Source organism: Galendromus occidentalis, unplaced genomic scaffold (genome assembly GCF_000255335.2).
Source record: "Galendromus occidentalis unplaced genomic scaffold, Mocc_1.1 scf7180000076944, whole genome shotgun sequence".
NCBI classification, from domain to species: Eukaryota; Metazoa; Arthropoda; class Arachnida; order Mesostigmata; family Phytoseiidae; genus Galendromus; species Galendromus occidentalis.
Genome location: NW_003804933.1, coordinates 366,297 through 390,283, shown reverse-complemented (window position 1 = coordinate 390,283; position 23,987 = coordinate 366,297). Strand labels below are relative to the sequence as shown.

Below are 23,987 nucleotides of genomic sequence, written 5' to 3'. Positions count from 1 at the left end.
CGCTCGGCAAGTGGACGGCGATTTTCCCACCGCCGTTTCGCGAGAACAATGGACAGCTGAAATTTAGCATTGATGACTTTTGATGCTTCTCCTGCTCGCTCCGTTGCTTTTTTCTTCTGAAATCTCAAGCTTCTACGGTCATCACCTGCAGTAGCAGCAGCGATCGCAGCTTCATCCTCAATGCTCCAGCGGTCACGAGCATCCTGATCGTCATAAAAATATCATCGTCATATAGATCGACCTAGCAGGAAGCAGCGCGTATCCGGTAGTCATATTCTGTAGACCACTGGAAGCAGGGGGATTCATCATTCGGAAGGCAGGAATCGAAAGTTTATGTCCTTTCAGGCGAAAGACGCACAGCCGCGGAGCGTTTGGAGGAAAGCAAGGCGAATTACGTGAAGACAGACAGAGTTCTTGACACCCGGCAGGCGCTCAAACACAGTCATGGACCTCATGTGGTACGTAAGCCTAACCTCACTTGAGGGAGAAAATCGTCCGCAAATAAATAGTACACGAATAGTGTTCACAAATATGCGATATCGATGGTGTCTGAATATATACTGGGTATTGCTCGCGAATCGCTCTTTCGGCTCGGGCATAATGCACTATCATAGCTCCCTTGGCGAACGTCACTCGATACGCAATCGAAATCACAATTGCGATTCCGCCGACCAGGGTACGAGATATGTTCTACAGAACTTCATCTCCGGACACAGAAGCGTCCATTATGTCCGAAGCTCTTCGATAATTGAATTTCTGTGTTGTTCGGCGCTTTGAACGGCTGCCAGAATGAGCATCTCGCTTCGTTCAGGGTTCATGGCTCCTCTATGCAATCGGACGACATCGTCCGGCGCTGCCTCCATCTGAAGTTTCCTCAATGTTGGGAGATAACGTCCTCTTCTAGACGAATGAACGGAGGGCAATGAGGAGATAGACTGCTCGCTCAACACTTGGCGGATAGTCAGGCTTCGCGTCTGCCGACACGTTCTGAACTTTTGCCGTGCTTCCCCGTCGATAAAGATAACTCCTCGTAGCAAAAGCCCCTTGCTCATGTCGCCAGAACTGTCAGCGAGCGAACGAGCGCGGGGAAGATCTCATGTACGTCGATGATGGACTAGGTGATGATTTTTCTTTACCGCAGGTGACCTGTCAGCACCCCCCGGTTTACACGAAGGGTCCTCTGAAACAAATGCACAGCGCGCCAAACGACACGCTCTCGAGAGATCCGCATGGATCGTCGCCGGACCTGCACTTGGCTCAGCGAACTCTGCAAGACCTCCAAAGATTTCGAGTTTTGCAGCAGATGGTTGAAGCCCAGGCGCATCTGCAGGCCCAGCACGGAGCCGCAGTCTACCAAAACAGTCAGAGGGTGCCGCTCCAGAGCAGTGCTCCGCACCAAAGCCTTCGTCATTCCCCGCCAATTATTCCTGTCTCGCGAAGATACGCGTCCAGTAGTCAGCCCCCCCTAAATAGGCATCCTGTTGTTGGGGTTTTGCCTGCTTCCACGAACCAACGTCGATCTCCCCCCGTGCTCCAGAGAGGGTCTCCTCCCCATCCTCAACAAATACCTCATCAACAACAGCAGCAGCAGCAACAACAGCAACAAGCAACGAATCATTGCCTTTACCACAACTCATCCTCACCTGACTGTCTCGCCTTGCTTTTCGGTCATAGTGCTGCGGTCAATGCCCAGCCACCAATCGCTCCTCAGAGTTTGGTTAGTGCTCTTTTGGTTCATGGAGTTTTGGTCCTGCGAAGGACTTCTGGAATGATCCATTCTTGGGGATCCTCTAAGAGATTGACTTCGCTTTCAGGATGCTCAGTTTCCGAGGACTTCGACACCTCACATGATGTTCTCAGCGGATAGCTTCGCCGCGAATTTGAGTTCAACTCCGATTCACAGTCAGACATCGTACTCTGCAATGACGCCGAACTCGTCGGCACATCGTCCTCAGATTCCTCTGCAGAGGGTCCCCTCAGCTCGGGTGAGTTTGGTCAGGAACCGATAGCCGAAGACCAGAACGCGAAGCTAAAAAATTCCTCGTTCGTGAAGACGGATGGGCTGGCTGTGACCAACGCTGACAGACAATGTCTTCAATCCAGTTACAGAACCGGCCGAAGAGTCCGAGTCCGGGTCTGAGGACGCAAACCGAAGTTGGCACCACCGAGCACCCCATCCGGAGGTCGGCATCGTACACCGAACGCCAGTTGAGGAAGTGCATCGGGAGGTAAGTCAGTCCTGAGTTGTCGACTTCGATTCCAATACATAATTGAATTGTATCGAGTTCCCGGAGCGGAGTCGAGACTCGCTGAGCGAGCCGAAATTCCCCTCGGAATGGCATTCGGAACCAAAGCACCGGGAATGATTATTTGCCATTCTCGATTTGCAGAACCGCCGAAGAAATACGAGATTTAGAGCAGCAGCTTCGCGAACTAATAATCTCTTCGGCTTCAATCACGGATCAACCCACTTCAGTAGAGGAGGGTCTTGCCGAAATTCTAGGAGACCGCATAGACGTTGTAGAGCTTAAAGGAGCGGAGCAAGTGAACGACGCGAAGGACAAGGCCAGAAATTCCCCGCCCTCCGTTAGTCGATCAACGAATACTCCTCCTAGCAGACATTCGAGCGATCCAGAGAAGCATTTGAGGTGAGTTCAGCTGCTCTTGCCTTTCTGGGTTCCTCTTCCAGTGAGTATTGTGTCCCATCTCGATCTCTGCTCGCGGAGCCACCTCGCTCCTTCTGCCCTTTCTGTTGGTTCCTATTTTGTCTACTAGCCAGAGAGGGTAGAGGCCGTTTCGTGACAGAATTTCCGCATACGTGTCAACGAGTCTCAACCCGCGATTCCGCATCTTCAGCATGCGTATAGCGGCTAGTGGAATTTCGGCGTCCGTGGGAACGTAGGGGGAATCACACCTCATTTTACGATAGCGAGGCCGAATGTCGTCCTTCTGGACAAAAAGAGGAATGCCAGTACATCATTTCTCGAGCAGTCGCAGATCAAGATCCAATGTGGGGGAAGAATTCCCCCCCCTCCCTTATTCCTCATCAGAGCAGCAGCGGCGCGGCGTCACGTTCGAGCGCTGTCGGAAGCTCTAGAGATTCGGCGTACAGTACGAGAATACTGATGCTTCGCTCAGTCGGCGTCTGTCTGACTCGAACGATCTCTATACCTCCGTGGATAAAGAGCTCTAATAGGGTAGACATTGAATTGCTAATTCGGCATCGTATCTCATTTCACGCCTTCCAGATCCGCTCCAATGAATGGAGCTCCGCGACCTGTCACCACGGAAGCATCGGATCGTGACAAAGCCACGCGTCGTACACGCAGCCAAAGTAATGCACCCTCGGCCTCGAGCTCTAGCGACTCGGGCCATGCTTCCCATGAGCGACAAACTCAACAGAAAAGAGCAACTCTACCCAGGTGAGTGAATGAATTTCTGGAGCTAGCCACGCTGAGCCATGGCAATCCTCGTGGGGTGTCTTTCACACCAGTGATCTGATGAGAAGATCCGAGGGTAAGGGGAGGGCAATTCATCTGTGGCGATGCTTATCGGATCTAGATTGTCCCGTCCATCATCTCTCATCAAGCGAACCGTTCATTGTTTCGCTAATCGTAATGAGACAGTCGAGTCCTGCCGATTTTTTCGCATCGTCATCTAATTGCGCCGTATCGAAGGTCTTCCACAAAGCGGCCAGTTGTCCTTCCGGAAATCTATACTGATGTCTGTTATTTCGACTCGCGTTCAGCGGGTCAACGGTGAAGGCGATACGACACAGAAGAACGATTTTCTACAAAAACTGTCCGTTTGGCGGAAGTTACGGACGCTTCCGATGCAGATATCCTTTCTCGAGCGACTATGAGCTCTTGACTCTGAATGTGTACCACCAGAACTTTGAATTCGGCCGCTGAGTCGCCGCGCACGATTTTCCTGAATCTTTCCTTTGACGCGCAGACGCTCCGGTTGAGAGTCGTGCCGAGGCCTGAGCTTCGAGAAGAAGTGAAAAAATTCCTCCGCACGCGAGCGGCTCCGTCAAAATTTCAGATTGAGCAAAATGGAGCAGAGGTACATATGAGACCCGCACGGGAGTCTGAATCGGTCGGTGAGATGTTCCAGAAGTTCTGAGCATTGAAATCTTTGACAATGCGAACAGTAATTGTCCCGACGGAACACTTAGCTACGGCCTTGCGAGGTGTTCCGTGGTCGCTTCAATGAACGTGGAAAAAATCGTGCTACGCAAATCCACCCGGATAACCCTTCAGAGGTGCATTCGCTGCGTAAACAAACTTAGCTTGGCCGTTCTGGCTCAAGCGCGCGGAGCGGAGCCTGACTATTCAAGCACGATCTAACGTGATTGGAAATGAAGGATACTCTCATTTCGGGTCCCACTGATCCGTCTCGAAAACGTGTTTTCTCTTCATTGAGAACCGGAACCGGCGTGTATTGAGCGAACATCGATTACACGAACAACGAAATCATGACAAAGCGAGCCCAACGCTCACAGGTCCGAATTGCGAAAACCGAGAACACGACCGCAACGTCCCGAGCTCGTCCATAACCCGTGAAGCTCGACGAGCTTTACCTTCGGAAGTTATTTGACTTGGATTTTCACGACTTCTTGGATATTCCCGGTACGATCGGCCTGAGGGCCGCAATGTTCTGCGCAATCGACGCGGGAGCTTGGATGGCGCCCCTCGAACTCGAGGGCAGCTTCTGGTCCAGTGGGGGCAGTCGACCGGATTGTGACATCCTCGGGATTTTTCGACTCGGTCCCGATCTCGTTGGTGACGACATCGGCATGGAAACCTCTCGCATCCGCCCAGTAGGTTACGAGTCTCCGGCGACCGTCTGCGAGAGCGATTGTGTACTTTGCCTGAACCGTCCGATGCTCGTTCCGCGGTGGAGCTCCCGTCCGGATCTTGGGTCGCGTATGCGTATTGATAAGGACTCGGTGGGCCGTAAACTTCTGGACCGACTTCAACTTCAACCGTTGGCCCGAGACCGTGGAACAAACGGCCAGGCACAGGGGACGCAGCCACTTGTCTGGAAATTCTCAAACACTCACTACACCGTACGGAGATGAATGTTCGCGACGAGTATTCAAATAGTTAGTGAACGTTGCGGGGGTGCATCGTCGTCTCGCAATCGTTCACGGCTGCCGCTACTGCAGAAGGGGGATTCTCCGCAATAATTACCGTCACTCCGGCATTCGAAGCACACCGCGGCGGTATTGGAAACGCCTGAAACCGCCAACGGACGATGTCATGCAATGTCTGCGGTCGCTTCATTCGTTTCGACGATCCATTTGAGGCCGAAAGACGGCATCCGATACGGTCATAGCAATGTCTCAGCTGGACATCACGAAGACTGTGATCATCGCTCGCAACTCAGGGACGACTCAAGCGACACACAAAAAACGTGGCTGGAGGGCTCGTCGCCGTCGGCCTAGGTCAATGATTCTACGGATTGTTCTACGGAGCGCGAGAATCCTTGCGGGCTCGGGCTTGGCCGCTTCAATGCGGCTCATGAATGAATGGATGTTTTTCTAGTCCGGCAGAAGAGAACATCCATGAAGCGGAAGGTTTCGTTAGATTCGGACATGCGGGACAATCCCGGAGGTAGACCTGGGCCCATCGACGACGGGCACTGTCACGCGTCTTGAATCGCCACAACTCTTCAGCTGCGTTATAGTACGCTTTGAATCCTCCGGGAACGCGACGCGCACGGTGACCATGCGTCGGCCAGCTTGCGTCGAAGAGCCCGTTTACTATTGAATTTGTTCAATCCCGACCTTCTCTTTATTACCGATGGAGTTACCTCTGCGGAACACTGCTTCCACCCCCTCACGATTGCCAGCAATCGCCAACAATGGGGGCTCGCATCCAGGAGTCGATTTTGAAGTGTTGTTCTTTTTTCGCTTTCTTCATGATCACATCTTCTGCCTATTCTTCGCGATTATTCTGCCTTCCTTTGTGTGAACCGGTTCGCTGATGTCCCGCATCGAGCTTCGAACGCATAGCCAACCACCATCGAGATCTTCCATCGATCACGGCTCTGCTAATGTGCAGAAAGCCGACGTCGGGAGCTGCTTCGCAGAAATCAGAGCCTGATTCTGTCACATCGCCACCGCAAAGACTGCGAGAACATCGACGGGATATTCGAAACCGTTTGACATGTGGATGCGAGGCGGCCAAGAAACTTCTGTCACGGTCGATAATTCTATCATCTTCCCAGACATACCTACGTAAAGCTCATTCGGCGGTTCGCCACCTGACTCGTTGCAAATTGACAATTGTGTGTTGTCCGGCGATCTTCGTGGCGCCTCACAAAGCGATGAATTATTGTACATTCCAAATAGGATCCTTATCCGGCTGCGATCGTCTGTTTCGGAAAGGAAACTCCAGCGTGTTCCTCTAAGTACTGAAAAATGATTCCATGATGCAGCGACACGTGAATCTCTCTCTCGTTCTCCGAGGCGAAATAGCGATCCAGCGCTGAGAGAATGCCTGCTACATACATTCCGAAGGTTCAGCCGTATCGATCACCAAATGACATTTCCCTGTGCCTCGGCGTCTTGCTCTTTCCGACGGCTAGATTGATATCGGGGGGGGGGGCCCTATTCTCGAAGGGGAATTCCGGAATCCCCAGATCAGGAGCGAAAAAGGCATCTGTAGGCTCGCGCGAATCACGTGCGATTCCAAGGAGGAGAGATGAAGATTATCCCTTCCGTAGGCGTCTGATTCCCCCATAGCGTCAGCACTTCCGGGAAGAGATGAAAGCTCGCTTCGGGTGGGCCTGTAGTCAATTAACGCCTGCGAAAAGACGCGTCGGTTTTGGAAGAGGGACCTCTACAATGGCGCGAATAACGAAGGACCGCAGTGTTCCCGAAACTTCGGGCGGTGACTCCGGAACGTCACCTGACGGCGGCCGATCCAGGCGTTTGACTCGACCCGACCCAAACTGTACGCCGGCGCCGGTTCTCACCTGAAACATGGAATACGGAGGAGGGAATGAAAAAACAATACATCACACTAACTCGTATCGAGTTGTTTGGGCTGAGCGCGGCCTTGAGCCGATTGGGCGATGCGGATAGTAATGATGACGCACTTTTCATATACTTGATTGATCGATAGAGAAGACTCTTGCGGGCTGGCGGGGATCCTGGGGATGAATAATTCAGCCCAGAAGATGACCGCGCCGTGCAGTCTCATATTTTTTTGTCGGGCTCACGTTCGGAATATCGCGGCCACAAAAGACGCAATTCTGAGTCAAAGGTCACCGCTGCCCCTATCACTGGGAGTAGCATCTTTGTGACCGCGTGCGATCCTGTGTTCAGATGTTTCCTCGGCAGAGGCACTGAAATCGACGACTTCCTCCAGCAATCGGCATTTTCATTTCACGCGGAGAGCGAACATCCAGTGAAAAAAAAATGACGGAGCGGTGTTCTAACGGCATCTGCGCCTGCCGCTCTGTCGAGGAGCTCGACCACTTCGCGAAACATCCGAGATGATCGATTGCGCATCCGGTCCGCGTGTGACAAGTCTCTCAAATTGCGCGTCGCACGATTTTCGCTCACCATGTCCTGCCGGGAGACTCATTTTATGAAACTCTTTACTTTTATATTTCAATGAAACGCTCTGTGGATGGCGGCTTAGGGCGGGGCTAATCTCTTGGGAACTGCGGACCCGGATAAATGCTCATCCTAGCTGAATAAATTGACGTCCTCCGCTGAAGCAGACGGGCGAAATCTTACTCCAGAAGAACGAAGGTCCTCATTGAACAATTAAACGTTCAAAACACGCAGTGATGGAAAGTCCCGATGGCTCGTGCGAATGTAGCCGCTCCTCACGCCGCCGGTAGTCTCATACTGACGCTACCAAACAGCTGTAATTGTCCATTGTTCCGAACATTTCGCAAAGATGAAACGCGAAACAAGAAGGATTCGGAATTCTCTGATCACTCGTATCGATCTTCGGTCCTTCAGAAACCTTCGACTTGGCGATTTCATCCCTGACTGTTTTGGGAGAAGTTGCGCTCGGCTGAAATTTTATAAGACGAGGTTTTCCTCGAATGGTGACAGAATCAACGACTGTGTTTTCCTCGTAACATTTCGCAAAATTTCGGAACGACTGGAGCCGAATGTAATAAGCTTGTCAAAATATTTCATTTATCAGCAGCTGCACGGACAGAAGGCAAATACGTCTGAAGACGCTTGAGACGTCGACGGTTTGACCGCAATCACGCGAAGCTCGACAGCGACGATTACGATAGTTACATACTATAATGCATCCGAGACGAGAGAAGAAACGTCTTTCATCCACGGCGGAACTATTGTAATTCAACTGCGGTGTCGGACCACTAGGGGTATTGTTATCCGAACGTACATATCCCCAGCAAGGTCTTCCGAAAGCGGTTCGGATACCGGGAGGATTAACGCTGCTGTCATTGCGTTCATTCTCCGAGCGGTCCTTCATTGAAGAATGTCTCAATCTTGGTCATATGGAAACGAGTGCGGATTTTGCTCGTGGTGACGGTAGAAACCTACGCGGTGCCGGGCGGCTCTCTGGCCCGTCTACGGCGGGCGGGTAGAGCACAGCGAGGGAGGCGACGCGTACGAGCGTCTCTCGATTCGGGGGTACTCGCTGACCTGCGGATGCGATATCGCTTCCTGGGAAAATTATCGAGCGTTTTTTTTCGTTCCAGAGCTCGTTCGGCGAGTCGGCTTCGTCCCGCCTCCCCATCATCGGAGTCCTCAACTGATGGCAGCGAATACTTCAAACCTCGTTCACGGACGACTTCGGATTATATTTCGAGGAGTTCGTCATTCAGGTCACCGGGCCGAACCCAGGATAATATCAACACCCGTTCTCTGGGCCGGAGCAAATCCGACGCGGCGACTTTCGCGGCAATACCCCTCACTCGAGGTTTCAAAAGCCAACCCAATCTGGCAGCTGTACAGCCCCTCTACACGCTGTGAGTCACGAAAGCTGAGATTCTCCGAGACGAATCGGCTCAGTCGAGTTATTATGCTCCAAGAAATAACCTTTCACCTCACACGGGGTTTCTCCTCTGAACTGAGTCTGTAATGGAAGGAAACTCTCGTTTTGCAGGGAAGACACGGCCATGTTTTTTGATACGATGGGCTTCCTCGACACAGGGATGTACGACGCCCACGTAGGACCTTCACCAGTCACGACTCCTCCGAAGTATTTCGAATCTCAGTCCTCGCAGGATTCGAACAACAATTCGAACGAAAATCCGAGCGAATGCGAATCAGGTGCGCCTCGTGATAGATACTCATGTCAGCCGCGGGAGGATTATCGTTTCGCGTCGAGGAGACAGTTCCGGAGACCTCGTGTTTTACTATGGTTCCGAACTCTCTTGTACGAGGCCCCCTCCCTCCCCAGTCGCTGCCGAGGAGGGAGCTCTGAAGGGTCGGACGGAACGTATCCCAGAACGGCGAATCCCTTTTGAGGTGTCCAAATCGGCCAATCCTTCCCTTGACAGGGAATCGTCGAGACTCCCAGATCGCCGGGACGTAGGCATCTACCCAAGAGATTGAATGATGAATGATGTGTCGTTTGAAATTTTTACAGAAGAAGAACTCAACATGATGGCTCCGCCGCTGATGGGGCCATCGCCTGGAGCAGGACGAATCGGTCTCTCGAGCCATGACCTCATCGAACACGCCGGTGGAGTTATCCACGAGACATCAATCGTCGAGAAGAACGCGCGCGTCATCAAATGGTTATACAATTGTCGCAAATCAATGCAACAGAGCGTCGTTCTCTGAACCACGCTTCTCGTCCAGGAGCTGCTCCGCTCCTTGGACGAGGGCCATCCGCCTGAGGAAATTCCGGAGGAACAATGAGCTTTCTCTAAATATCTCCAAGCCCAGATCGCTGACCCACAGCTCGGAGGGAGGAAGCGTCAGCATTTGAAAAGGGTCCCTTCGTCGATTATTGTTATGATGATGAATGATGACTAAACTATCATTGATTTTGGAGAAGGATCAGGATCTTCTCGGATTTCGATCACTCGTTGGGCGGAGTGAAAGAATTCGGGATTTCGTTCGATAGTGATCGTCGTTAGATAATCGTCGCTCAACTGAATTTTAGCGATTGATTTCGTTTCTCATGGCGTACAAATGACAGCTTGTGCCGCACGGGTCCAGGCTTCACCCGAGAGAGAACGAAACGCGATGTTCTCTTCCCGAATCCAGGTTTTCTCGATGTGGCGAATGTGCGTAGAATACCTACGAAGGAAAGTTTTCTCAGGACTTCGTTTGGACTCGGATTCCGGATCGAAGCCTAGCTGTCGTCTAATCCGGATGGCGTTGTGTGATACATTCAATACGAGATATTCAGTTCGGTATCTCTCACTTTTCCCGATCCCGGTGATTCCGAAGGATTATGACCAAAATGTTTATACGCAAGCCCTCGTGGACGAACGTTACCCAGAGGGCGTCAATAGATTGATTTTAGGACGGAGGAACGACGACGAGTCAGGTGCCGGGTATTCCATTTTTTCTAATGATAGCTTTGAACGGGGAGCAGGACGGTGGTGTAAGACTATCAGAAACCAAGATGTCTATGTACACAATTGTAGTCAACTATGTAGTGAGTTCCCTCTCAGCTCAGGCGCCTGATGCTGGAGGCATCAAGGCAAGGAGGTATTCGCAACTAGAAAAGTCACTAGATGCTCATCGACTCCACAAATGCTTCTCGACTGAGGCATGATGCAAGTGAATCGATACCGTGTTCTTGCGATTTTCTACCTCTGTCCCTCTGCGTCGAGAACAGATGAGATTTTCGCTCCCAATCCCAGTGCGACAATGGTGCATCAGAGAATGATTCTCGCGTTTCACCGCCGACCTGGAAACCACTCCCCCTCTGTCACTAGTCAGTTTATAGAAAGTAATAAACAGACATTGGAGCACGTGCTCGGAACAAATATTGATGATTCGTCTTCTCTACCTCATGGAAGTTCGGAAAATGCGATCGGTATTGGACAATTTCTTGTACAATACCGGGTTTATCAGCGAGACTTAGTGATCATTGATATTTTTTTTCGTCAGACACAGTTTCAATCATCTGAGGTCGATCGAGGTGATCAGAATATATCACGTTTGAACCTTGCTGGTCACATACATACGCAGGTCCATGCAGATCTGGCCCGGAGAGAGGAGCTGCAGAGGAACTCGCATTCATCGAAACTTTGGGGTCTCCCAAGAGTCGACTACTCGACCGTTATCGATTCCGATGCCTTTAGGGTTAGTTTCGCAATTGAAAAATCTCCGAGCATGGTATCATGAAGGGGGAAATGCGGCGGAGTTCGACGTGCTCTTAATTTGGAGCGCTCCAGTCGGAACATGGCGCTTTCTTCTTGAATGAATGTGTTCCATTCCCCAAGCTAGAACAATTTCAACTAGGGCCACGGAATGGGCGCAGCATTGAGTTTCCAAGCAAAAACAGTAGTGTCATCGACACTACTCGCCAGAGGATTTCTCTGTGCTACTCGCCCTCTTTCCCGGCCCCTCCGCGAAAGGTCTCTTGGGTCGACGGTGCTGGGTCGAGGCACTCAAGTTCGGTTCGCCATGGCCCTGATAACCTCCCACTGAGATCTGAGAGAATAGAGAATAGAATGGCCGAAGACACTACCATGGAACCCCCCCAGGGAGCTCCGACCTATGTTCCCGCTGAGGCGCGGCGTACCTCCACAGGCACTCTCCTACCGCATATTTCTGGGGAAAAAGCTTCCTCCACTCTGACGGCATCGCAGCGGATCTCAAGGCGCATACTTTCTTTCAAGCAGAGCTCTCGAGTGTCAACCCGCAATTACGTGATTCCGTAACAATCCACGCCCAAGCGAAAGAGTTCTTCGGCGGCGCTACCCGCTTAGGCTTGGGATGGAGTTGGAGTCTGAAGCTCGCTTTAGCCGACAGGAATGTCAAACGACTCAGTTCGGGCTTTTCTGAGATTCGATAAAACTTGCAAAACCCAGAGATACCTAATTGCCTCCGTCTCGATTCGCCGCTGCTCTGAGTATCCTGTAGATATCCGAGTATTCTGAGCATATCCGAATGAGCCAATCATTTCCACCATGAGACAAGATCGAAAAAATTGCAGAACGGCACTATCGAGCATATGCAGGAATACATAGGTCTGAGCTCTGTAGATGTCCATCAGCCACTCCTTGATCTCATCGAGGCTGGTCAGCGCGAATTCGGACCGGACCTACCACGGGTAGGATTGAGGAAACTCATTCTGCAGCGACACCTTCATTGAAATCCTCGCTATTCACTCAGCAGATTCGGGAGTCAGCTGGGGGAATTACCGAGCATCGACCGGTTGATTCGACAGGGATAGTTCTCCGCGTGCATCTCCGCATGTTCTCGGTAGCCATTGCGTTCGCAGCTCTATCCCGCATTTTGCCCTCTCGGAACGTTCCGAACCTCCCCTCCTTCGAAGGCAGCCTTTCGTGCAAAGGTGATTTCATATGATGAAGAAAGCTTGTAGAGTTTCAGAATGACAGGTTTGAGACAATCCGGGATTCCTTCGCACGTGATGCTCCTGAAGAAGGAGCGAGCGTCGCTGGCTTTTTCGGCTGTCGAAGTAAGCTCCTATTCAGGTGATTCCCCGACTCGCAACGATCAGATATCCCAGAGCTAGGGGAAGGGCGCAGGTGGAAAGGTGTCCTCTCGTTGGTGACGATATTATAATCGCCTGAAACGTCGGGAACGATTATTCTGTTACGTACTGCTAACAACTATCTCTCGCCATCTTGAACGGCGCTCCCGAATCGACACGGGCCACCTGCGGATCTCGTGAGCTCTGGGGAAATCGGTCTTTGGGCTTTTCCCGAGTTCGATCTTGCAGAACCAGTGGACTTGTTTCATCCCAGAGATCGGGATTCTCCATTTCCGAAACTCTACCACGAACCGGACGACCCGGTTTGCGTCACGGAGCGGCAGCCACTGCTGCTCTTGGCTGTGGAGGGCTTCCTGTAGTCATCAGCCCCGCAGTTCATCTTCTCATTCACCAGTCGGTTCAAGACTGCTTTCGCTGTTCTGGTTGAGACCGACTTAGCCCGGGTCGAGGCAGAGGGCCCACCAAAGCGCGGCTGCTACGGCTGTTGTTGCTACTAGCACGGCTCTGTCCCTTCTCGCCATCCGCTCGACTCCCTTAGATTCTGGAAGAGCTCAGAATCAAGACCCACAGGGAAGAGCGTATCGCGACCTAGGATTGTGGAAGTGCCTACTTAGACGGAGTGCGTGCGTATTTTGACAAATTCAACTCGTCTATCGTGGAGTCGGATGTGAAAAGCAGAGCAATGCGCTCACCAAGCCCAGAGGATACTGCAGTTTCCGTGAAAATTGTTTTCCTCGTTGCTCAGGTTCACTGCAGATATGGCTGATGTTGATCTCAGGAAGCCCATCTCTTTCACGAACAGCACTGCACGGAGGTGAGATTCTTCCCGGAAGCCCTCATGCGGCCGTCCACAGGGTGTGTGAGGATGGTTTTCGATCGGTCGATCATAATCCAATTCAGGCTCAGACATTCGGGTCCTCGGAAAATTGCTAGGTCCAATAACCGACAGACTGTCAGGAGCTCCGCGAGAGCGATTGCATAGTCGGATGTTCTCTCCTCGTCCTTCCGCAAACGCGGCGTCGGACAGCTCCCGATGGGAGAGACCTCTCTGATGTTGTCATCGTGAATCGTGAGGCATTGGCGAGCTCATAGAGACGAAGCAGTAAGCTCTTTGTTGATCGCTTCCTCTCTGCAGACCTTTTCCGCCAGTTCTGAATTTCTGACAGCGTCGTGATATTTGCTGGACGAAGCGAGTCTGATGAGCCAAATTCACGAGGTGTGGACACCAGGTGACTCGAGGCAGGAGCTCTAAGAAGAGACATTGGATGCCGAGGCCTTCTCATCCGGAGCGGGACAGGAGGCCGCGACGCGTTCCGGTCCTTGTGGGAGAGTTCGCTGCATCCGTAGCCTGGGGCTCAGCGTCAAACGAAAGGCTTCGAAGATCGATGTGGAAATGTTTTCGAAGCTCTAAGGTCGCCAGCCGGGACTAGAAGGGATAGACACGGTGAATAGTGGACCCGAATTACGGGAATGGTTCGAGACTTGACCTCATCCTACGACAGCTGAACGGCGAGCTCTATGGAATATCCGGCGCTCGATCCATGGGGATCGACAGAATTCTGAGCGCTGTCGAGGAAACCCCTTAATTCGTGAGAAATTTTTTGAGCTTAGGAAAACATAGCCGATAGCCAGGAGCGAAGGGATGATGTCAGAGACTACTCTCAACCAGGAGAAATGTTCTCCGAACGGCGCGGGGTGGCTCGCTTCCCGCTGTTAGACTCATAGTGACAGAATGGTGTCATTTGTGAGTGTGTGCTGCCCGCCCGCCTGTCTGCCTGTGAGCAAGAAAATCTTTTCGCGCAGAGCAACCGGTCTGCCCGTTTGCTCTCGACCGATCGGCGGAAGCCTAGTGATGTCGATGACTCCGGTATCGCAATCGGATATTATAGGAGAGGATCGGCGGGGGGATGTAATCGAAGCACCGTGAGGTACATTGTGCACCTCGGTGTCGGCGTCCTTCCATGGATTCAGGATTAGAATAAACTCTCATCTTGAGCCTCCCACGCCTCAGAGGTGACGGGATCCGGAACAGGTCGATAGCGCGACTCCGAGTTTATCGGAACGGCCAAGGAAGTGTCAAGCGAAGGGAAGATGAATCGTCTGACATCGGATGTAGATTCCTGTCGTAGGTACGCTCGGAGAGGATTGAGCCTGAGTTGATTGTTGGTGAGCTTTTCGGAAAGACGTGAAACTAATGCCCGTCCTCTCGCTGGAGCGTATGAGTCATTGTAATTCGTGTTGCTCGGTGCGCTGCTGGAATCAGCGGTCTCGACCGATTCGACAGAGAGAGAGAGAGATTTTCCTCTGCGGGAGATCTGGTGCTGCATAGCGTACCGAGATCTTCCTGCATTTCCAGACCTGCCCGCTCCAAATCCCTGTGCCAACCAGAGATCAATTCATCATTTCTCATGTTTGGCAGCAGCAGTCGTCGTCGGGCTATTCTGAACAACAACGTAGGCGGAGGGAGAGAATATCAGTCAGCAGGCAGGCAGCAGTCAGGCTGCCAGTGTTGGGAAACTAGTGAGCTGCGAACTCGCGTAGATTTGATTTTTCGACGAAAGTTCCTCCGATGTTGGCGGTTGCCAAAGACGCGAGTGTGGACGAACGTCATACCCGCTGACACGGAATGACACGATTAGAAGATCGAGCCGGCAAAAGCAAACTCTTGCTACCTCCGCACAGAGAACTACAGTGAGTCTTGAGCCCCTCAGATAAGAGTACGTTTTCGTACGAATGCTCCAAGCCCCTCCCTAGCTTTGAGCGAACGTCAACCAGGACCCCTCCCACGGGTCTGAGACGGGGATCTTAGCGCATTCCGTCGTTGTGCAGAGGCTTCGCTCATCTCTCACGCCCGATCCGGTGAGCTGAGTTCAGAATCATGCGAGATCTCGGTGCCAGAGAACGAGTAGCATGTAGGGATCCCTGCCGACCCGGAGAATAATCATATGCCACGGCATTCACCGGCTGGGCGAGTACTCGAGTGAGCAATACGTCTCCTGTGTCTTACTCGGTGCTGGCGGAAGATTGGACCGCGTGGAGATTTTCTTGAAGCCTCGAAATGCTCGTTGGATATTGTGAGTTACTTTGGCTAGCCAGCAGCTCCGTGACTCGTTCACCGCTCAGTCTAAACATCTGACGTCCAGTATAAACTACGCGTTTTCGGTACCGACCCGATGCTTGATCTTGCCGCCATTAGGTTCTCATGACAATTCCATTGGTTTTTCGCTGAAGTCTCCTGGCTCCATTTCGGACTGGTCGAGTCATTCCCGGGACACACAGTTGAGAACGGGATGGGAAACCTTAGCTCCGGAATTCGGCTTTCGGGAGATCCTGGCGATCCACCTTCACGCCAAAGCTTAGTCGGGCTCCATCGAGATTAGATAAAACTTACACAGTTTGGAAGTATGCGACAAAAAAAGTAGAGCTGTCCGGCTTCATCCTCACTTCAGCGAGTTTCGAAAGTCCGCAATGCCTCTCGCCTCCGGGGGACAATGAATCGGTATCCTGACTGACCGATGAATGATGAATCTTTTGGGAAAGTACATCGTCGAGTTCCCCGTATCAAGCTAAAACCGAGTAAGCTAGAGTTCCTGACTGCTTCTCAAACTTTGTTCTGTAGAAACGAACCAAGCGAATATCCGCGAACGCGTGTTCGAACCGAGCTCGAAGCGGCTGGAGTTTCTTCCCGATGAAACAGAACAGAATGGACGATCAAACAGTTTAGATTCATGCCAACTCATTGACCTTAACCTACATTTCATTGTATGCAGCGGGATGCTGGCAGCAACGGCTTCCGGCCTTCATAGTCAGGATGTGTACTAGCAATATGAGGAGAGGCTAGGGAGAATCCAACACGATTGTCAAGCGTCCTGAGAGCTTTCCGGCAGGAGCGCCCTCGTATGGGCCCATCTAGCTATTGGAGAGCCCTCTCATACGAGTCAATCTTCCCGCATTGACTGAGGCACGATGGAATCTGCCGAGAACCCCATCGATTGACGATGGGCGCAAACCACAGAATCGCACCTGATCTCCTGGTTGTTCCGCGACACTTGCTGGACAGTTGTTCATGAATCGTTTATGAGTTGTGTATACACAATCATGATTCACTCGAATCACGGAGAGCCACGCGTTATCAGGATGAGATTCATCCTCGCGAGGGTGTCAGGGCTCATGGCCTAGCTGATAGCGGAGCTGAGACTTTTTTCCGCATGCATCAATCACGCCCTTGTCTGCCTTCGGAATTGACCCCCGAGACGTTGCTCCCACCTTCCTGTTCCAATCATTCCTACTCTGGGCGATTGAGAACTCACGAATCGAGGAGTCAGGACAGACGTACCCGAGAAACAATCAATATCAGATGAATCCGAAGCATTGCTTGACTATTGTTCTACGACTAAGAGCTTCTCCGAAGTCACCGAGTCAGCGAAGGCTCTAAACGACTTTCGCCAATCAATGCGTTGCAATGACTCGGCGAACAAGCTAACTATCGAAGCGTGCGATCATGACTTAGCGAAGGTTGTGAAGACAATTTGACTGAGGGGATGATCGTGTCGTAGATGTGAAGAACACTTCGACGGCGTGCCGCTCTGTCGTTCGCCTCCAGAACCGAGCAACTTCTATGATGAACCTCGGAATTAATGAGCACCAACCGCTGATATCACTCATGAAGATCCGTGTCGAGGCTCATGAAGTTGACCTATGCAAAGGGAACTGCTCTAAAGATTCTCTCAACTAAACCTCGCTGGTGCGAATGAAAAACTACGTATAAACGGGCCCACGGGCCGTGTTATCTTCCGTGTCTCCCGAGGCCTCTGTTAACGAGTCGTCGGTGCCGAAGATTACCCTGCGGAGTGTCTTGAATGAGAAGAGGCGATTTCAGCGTTTCTAGTTACTTTACACTTTTCTCCCGCTTTAATCGTTGAAGTTTTCTGAAGTTCCCGTCCCGCGGAGTCGTTCACAAACGACGCTCGCGCCACGCAGGCGTTTGGCCAATTGTGCCGGTCCGATGCAGTCCCAACGCGAGTTTGGATGTGACCGTGAGCCCGGTCCGCGAGCATTATTCCGACTAGGACCATGTTTCCAAACGAGATAGGAGGATCTTGGAAATCTTGATGGAGCGAGCGTCCAGAATTCATCGAGTCCTCTTACACCTCGAATCGTGGAGCGGCCCTGCGAGGCCCTGAAGCGTTGTCGTAGCCCTGCGGAGGGCCCGGAAGCGTTCTAAGAAAGGATAGAGAGCCTGCTTCCAATCATTGATCAACCCACAGTCGTTCGTTAACCATTCGTATTCCTCCTCTGCTTCCAGCCTTGAGACAGTCTAGAAGAATCCAAGCAGGTCGGCCATGGATTCCATGCCCAAGCCTCCGACACCGATGGACGTCAGCTGTTTAGAAGGTGAGTTCCTCGTGTGGACGATACGTGCTGCATAACCGACTCATTCGACCGTGGGACATCCCTCATCATCGGAAGGATTCTAGAAGTATGTACCCATACATATATTCGATTTCTCCAGCCCCGTCACCTCTGGCTTCTATGGAGCTGGCTTCTTCGCCTCAGCCGGGGTCGTCAGCTACGCTCGGAAATTCCCCGGAAGGAACTCAAGACGACGAGTCAATGGGATCTCCGCCCATCGACGAGCGTTCTCTTCACGAAAGTCTCGCTAAGAATCGGGAAAAGCTCCAATTGAAGCTGCTCACCAGGAGGCCCATGCATCAACTCGTTCAACAAGGGATCATCCCTCGTGAGTACATCGGTCAGTACCTCGTTCCGAACGGCAACCCTTGCTTAAGGAGTGATTTTTTGCTCGGGTGTGCGCTATTCTCGCTCGGAGGACCGAATCGGATGATTTTTCGAAACGATGCGGTACGAATAACCCGTGGTCCTGAAATCCCTCTGCATCTGGTCTGCGACTTCTTTCATGTCGAGCGCAAGATCATCGTATTCACTTTAATTGCAGCACTGAAAGCTTCTCCGCAGTTCTTGGAGCAGAAACATCGATTAGAGAGGGCGAAGATGGGTGATTTCCTGAAGAACAAGATGCAACAGCGTCCTGACCGCGATACCCTGATCCGCGCTCATATTCTTGAGGACACTTCGTCGAAATTGGATCCGTCGCTCCAAGAGAAACAGCGTCGCCTGAAACGGGCTCGTCTGAAGGACGACCTCAACGATCGTCTAGCGCACAGACCCGGGCCCCTAGAGCTCATTCGTGGCAATATCCTCCAGGCGGACGAATCTTTTGCTCAAGCACTCAAAGGTCAGTCTGAGATCTAATCGTAAGAAAAAAATTGGAGGCCCTGCGTCATTGATTTTGAGCCGAATCGTTCAAACTCGAGCGTGAATCGACTCGATCATCGGTATTCCGCTCATCTGATTTAACTCTCTTCGAATTTCAGAGGGAACAATTCCATTCAAGAGAACGTGTGAGGGTGATCTCGTACCCAAACCAGAACCGATCTCAGACTCGAGCGACGATTCTCAACACGGAACAGAGTCCGCCGAGTCGGCGTCCACCCAAGTGCGACCGGTCATTTCTGCGACGTCGTCTCCAGAGCTCTCGACGACAACGTTCACCAGCTCGAAAGTAATCGAGGCTCCGGCCGGCATCGCGAATCATGCGATTTTCAACAGAATCAAGCCTCAAGTCCCGCCTCAGGCAACGCTAGTTTTGACAGCTGCCGATCCAGTGATTCTCTGCACGAGGGAAAATGTCGTCAACACCTCGATCCCGGTCCCCCCGCCTTTGCCGCCGACGCCTGTGATTTTCACTCTTGCCAGCCAGCCGCCAGCCGTCAAAACTCGTCCGCTCCAACAATCGAGCGTTGCGCAGAGTTCCGCGAAGAAAAAATCCGTGACTTCCGCGACGAAAAACGGTGCCTCAGCCCCGCAACAAACTCCGAATAAGAATCGGATAATAAAGTTCCACGAATACAAAGTGAGTTAGGGATTGGATCGACTCTCTCGTTCGCGCATTCCCGAATCAACGCATCCCGTCCCGGTTTCCGATCACCTCTTCCGTGAATTATGCAATTATACAATCCTCCACTATTCGATCGCAGGGACCCCCTTCCGCCATGAAGGATAAAGACTTCATCGACCCCAAGAAAGAGAGTCCATACGAGCTTCTGCTCCAACAGCAAAAAGTTTTCCTCCAATGGCAGACCGAAAACGGTCAGGTTGGCGGGTCGAAACAGAAAATCATACTGCCTGCTCCCACGAACCCACAACAGAGCTCAGCCATAAGCAGCGAAGCATACAAACTGAGATGTTCGAAGCTGGAGGACATGAAGGGTATGTGGGGCTTCTGGAGTATTTGCCCGAACCGAAGGTCTTGAGCAGATCGCCAACCTAATTCCGTACGTTCCAGTCCCCGACCTCAAGATTGAGCTTAAGAAAAGGAACCTACCGGTTTCTGGTTCGAAACCACAGCTGATTGAGCGACTGAAACCGTTCTCGGACGAAATAGCCGCCTCAGGATCGAAACAAGACCTGACTACGATCGACGTCACGCAACTCAGCAATAACGGGTGAGGCTCGAGTATTCTGAAAGGTCGCGCCACTACGATCCATCAATCCAGCTCTCCTGAAGGGATGTTGCGCGAAATCGCAGAGGGAGCGTGACCACATACCGAGCAGGACTCATATTCCAATACGTTGCAGAAATTCCATGAATTTGACCGCGGAGTCGACATCGATAGACGACATGGGCGCGGGAGACGCCGACAGCGTGCTTGCCAAAATGGATATATTACACAAAGAACTTCTGGAGAAGCAGAGAATCCAGTCGCTCTTCCAACATCAGGTCCAAAACTCGCCCCCGACGAATGTTATCACAATCACCGACGCGGGGTGAGTTTTTTCGGGTTGCTAATCCTCCGTCCGTGGCGTCATCTAGCGAAATGTATTCGCGGTGATTTTGACCTCCTTAAAGAGCCTCGGAGTAATTTACGATGATCATCATCTCCGCTTCTCATTCCAGTAGCGACCAAGCGATCCAGGTCAATCGCGTTCTCTGCCAACCCGGAGTGCAGATAATTCACACGAAACCTCAACTGGTCACTCTTCAAATGACCAAGTCGGAACCCAGTGTGCTCAACGTCACTGGTCTCGCTCCTCAGAAGATTACCATGGTCAGCCAAGTGCCAGCTCCGACGGTCACTACGGCGGTCGCTCCAACAACGTCCCAGATAGAGTCGAGAGTACAGCAACAGCCGCAGGTCATGGGTTTGCAGCCCGCTGCCCAACTGCTTAATCAACTGCAGCCAGTTCAAGAAGCCAACAGTTTGCCAATGAAACCAATCGCACCACTGCAGTCAGAGGCCACCGTCATGGAAAAGCCCCTGCTGCAGCAACATGCCCAACCCCAAATATACATACAGGTGAGTGTCAGGACCCTATAGACTAGTGATGCCAAGTGTGATTCGCCAAACATATGTGGAGGCTCTAGCGAGACTTGACGTTCCAGCACCGACCCGCGACGATGGATCCGAACCCGGTCCGATTGGCTTCTTCGGATCGACATTCCTCCGCCACCGTACGGGCCGCCGCCCTGCCTCGAAAAAGCAGTTTAGTGACTCAGGAAGAGGTCCGAAGTCATTCCAGAACCCACTCGCTCCCGACCGATATCGACAAGTTCATGAAGAATCCCCCCGGCTACAACGAAGCTACAAGACAACTCCGCAAAGACAATGAGGTCAACTTGAACGATATATTAGAGATAATTTCTAAGCAAGATTCCGCTGTGGAGTTCGAGGTCACCCGCAATCCGGAAACCGGTGTGGTGACTCTGAAAGAGGCAACTCGCGATACGCCAAAAACGTCCCAAATCGTCACGCCGGATATCAAAACCCCCGTCATCATCAATAATTCTTCAACAAGATTGTTTGAGAAAGAAAATCACTATTCTCCTGAAAACATGACGAAACCCGCCCAGCAGAGCAACCTCTTCGATGCGAAATTCGCGGGGTCTAACAGCAAAGACGTCGTGTCTTTCAAATGTAAGCGAGAATTTCTCTATTCGTGGACATGTCGCTCGGATCATACATGCATCAATCCTAGATTCTTGAATTCACTCTCGCTCTTTGACAGTGGGCTCTGCCGAATCTATGCCGAAGAACGACCAGATCGTATGCAATCCCAATGCGGCGAATCATCCCATGGAAGGCCAACTCCGACAGGTGGAGGACAAGCCAGTTTCCGAAGATTTCCCCGTCAACCTAGACGATCTGGAAGCTATGGATTTGACTTTCGACGACCACATGATGCAACAGAGCTCAAACCATTCGAAATTGCCCTTCCCACACATGTACGTAATCATTCTCTCCTCCTCAGTTTTGAGATCAATGTTGTCCTGTCAGCTTATACGATCGCTTATGGCATGATTTGAATGCGCTGCGAATTCCGTTGGGAGAAGAATAGCTCGAATGCCATTTTCTCCACAGTTCCCTAGATGGCGACCACATGTCGACGGATTTCCAAGAACTCGATTGGTTGACAAATGACTTGCTTCAACTCAAGAGCGATCCCATCGGGCAGTCCCTCAACACACCGGTGCCGCAGGGTGGGCCCTTGCACACACCCGACGTATCGTGCATTGATCCGATGTTATCGTTTAGCTTGAACTCCGCCAATAATTGCGGGCTCAGGGACTCGAAGGGGAGCAGTAACAATAATTCGGCGACGCCAGTCTCTCTCTACAGCGATATGCAGGGACTCGTGTGTGACGACATAATCATGGCCGATTGGTCGAATGCGGCGCACGGACTCGATATCCATATGTAGATCTTCCGAGAAGCTGTCGTGGAGCCATGCGCCAGAGGCGTCTGCACGGGCCGTGCGAAGATCGCGGTGATTCGGAATGGTTCTTGCTCAGGAATTCTTTCATTCACGGCATCCAGAGCCGAGCCCCGGGATGCGCCGGGAATCCAGAGGTATTCTCTTTCGGTACACACACAGAGAAATTTATAGTGAATTAATTATGTACACTGTTTGACTTTCTGAGCACCACCAATTGTTCAACGATTGCTGGCCACGACTACAGCTGCTACGATAATGTATCACTGTTTTCTTTTTTGTTCAACGATCTTTGTTTGTGTTGGAATGTCATCGATCTTTGAATGTACATGTATTTATTATATATATTCTCCGAGTCTAGTCACAGGGACTCATGGGTGTCGCTTGGCGACCCTGGTACAAAATGTTCTCGTAGTATTCGCTGTCGGATTGAGGAAATGCCTGATTTTAATCCATACTTCGGGGTTGGGACGGGACTTCTGAATTGTCGATCGATCTGGGGAATTCGTCAGAACTTTAACTGATCGGAGCCTCCCCATAAATAATACTATTCGGAATCGGAGTCCTTATTCCTTCCATTCCTGCTATCCTGACCAAGAGTGTGAGGCCTTTCGAATCAGGGGAATGCCGAGAGTTTCCCGCTCGGCTCTCCCGAATTGATAGGATCAGCGAGTTCTGTCTCGCGATTGAATTTCATTCTGGCGGGTGGATCTTGGATCGCTTTCGACTGTAGTATCCCGAAAGACTGACGTATCCGGAAAGGGACGGAGATTTTCTATCGATTGTCGATCTGAATGGCTCTGCCGTATACATATCACACAGACAGAGAGGCACTTACCGGTCTATGAGAAAGAGTTCGCGATAGTATCGATTGCCTGGTTCGCACGCTCGTTTTGACACCCTTTGAGGAGCTCTGTATTCATTGTTGCCTTAATTACTGTGAACACATTCAGTCTTGTTAAGCTCGGCACCGACCGTACGTGCGACTGACTCGGATAGCTTCGGCTCAGAATCTGAAGCGGACGCTGTCGAAGCGATATCAGGATCACGGGCAAAAACGCAAATATTATCAGTGATCGCTCCTTCGAGAACAATGGATGATTAAACAGATCCCGGAGTTATACATGGGTGAGACGGACGCTTTTCCGACATCGTTTGTGGTGTGTGAGGCTTGCGAATATGGAATTTCTATCGGCAGTTTTGCGGCATTTGTTTTCGGACCGTAAACACTTGTGTTGGATCTTCTCGATTCGCGAAACTCGGTTCATTGCTCAAACGCTGCCATCGTCTGCCGATAGACTAGAGAGTTTTGTGAAATAGTGTATCGCTATTTCTTTGTTCTGAATGTGGATCAGCTAGGACTTGTGGTAGAGTGTTGTATCATACATATACATACGATATAGGGTGGAACTATTTATTCTCCAGCTGACTATCAGACGAATATTGAGCGCTATATAGATTCGTTCGGAAATAAATCTCCTATACATCTAAGCTCACCAGCTCCTCATTCTTCATTCCCGCAGAACCTGATCAGTCATCATCGCG

General features: G+C 51.4%; 2 protein-coding genes across 2 annotated transcripts in view; both read left to right on the top strand.

Moving 5' to 3' along the window:
- The window catches only part of LOC100903401 (serine/arginine repetitive matrix protein 1), a 55,869-nt gene extending 46,076 nt beyond the window's left edge, over positions 1–9,793 (top strand). Inside the window, exons 3-11 of the mRNA XM_029110643.1 lie at positions 346–458; positions 1,142–1,717; positions 1,815–1,994; positions 2,110–2,228; positions 2,391–2,648; positions 3,249–3,422; positions 8,704–8,973; positions 9,111–9,277; positions 9,597–9,793. Of these exons, the coding sequence (XP_028966476.1) occupies positions 346–458; positions 1,142–1,717; positions 1,815–1,994; positions 2,110–2,228; positions 2,391–2,648; positions 3,249–3,422; positions 8,704–8,973; positions 9,111–9,277; positions 9,597–9,793 (2,054 nt within the window). The remainder of the gene's footprint in view (positions 1–345; positions 459–1,141; positions 1,718–1,814; positions 1,995–2,109; positions 2,229–2,390; positions 2,649–3,248; positions 3,423–8,703; positions 8,974–9,110; positions 9,278–9,596) is intronic.
- A 5,332-nt stretch (positions 9,794–15,125) lies between these two features.
- Positions 15,126–23,894, top strand: Mrtf (Myocardin-related transcription factor). The gene is made up of 12 exons (XM_029110642.1): positions 15,126–15,341; positions 17,956–18,044; positions 18,163–18,402; positions 18,607–18,906; positions 19,046–19,584; positions 19,709–19,940; positions 20,017–20,117; positions 20,260–20,498; positions 20,629–21,028; positions 21,115–21,646; positions 21,738–21,954; positions 22,091–23,894. Exons 2-12 carry the CDS (start codon positions 17,993–17,995, stop codon positions 22,428–22,430), a joined length of 3,192 nt encoding a protein of 1,063 aa, XP_028966475.1. The 5' UTR covers positions 15,126–15,341; positions 17,956–17,992; the 3' UTR covers positions 22,431–23,894.
- The last annotated feature ends 93 nt before the right edge of the window (positions 23,895–23,987 follow it).

Excerpts from the sequence above, each read along its gene's own strand:
- Mrtf (XM_029110642.1), top strand. The coding sequence starts at position 17,993 with ATGGATTCCATGCCCAAGCCTCCGACACCGATGGACGTCAGCTGTTTA. Across the intron at positions 19,585-19,708 it reads TAAAGTTCCACGAATACAAA|GGACCCCCTTCCGCCATGAA; the intron begins GTGAGTTAGGGA and ends ATTCGATCGCAG. Across the intron at positions 20,499-20,628 it reads ATCACAATCACCGACGCGGG|TAGCGACCAAGCGATCCAGG; the intron begins GTGAGTTTTTTC and ends TTCTCATTCCAG.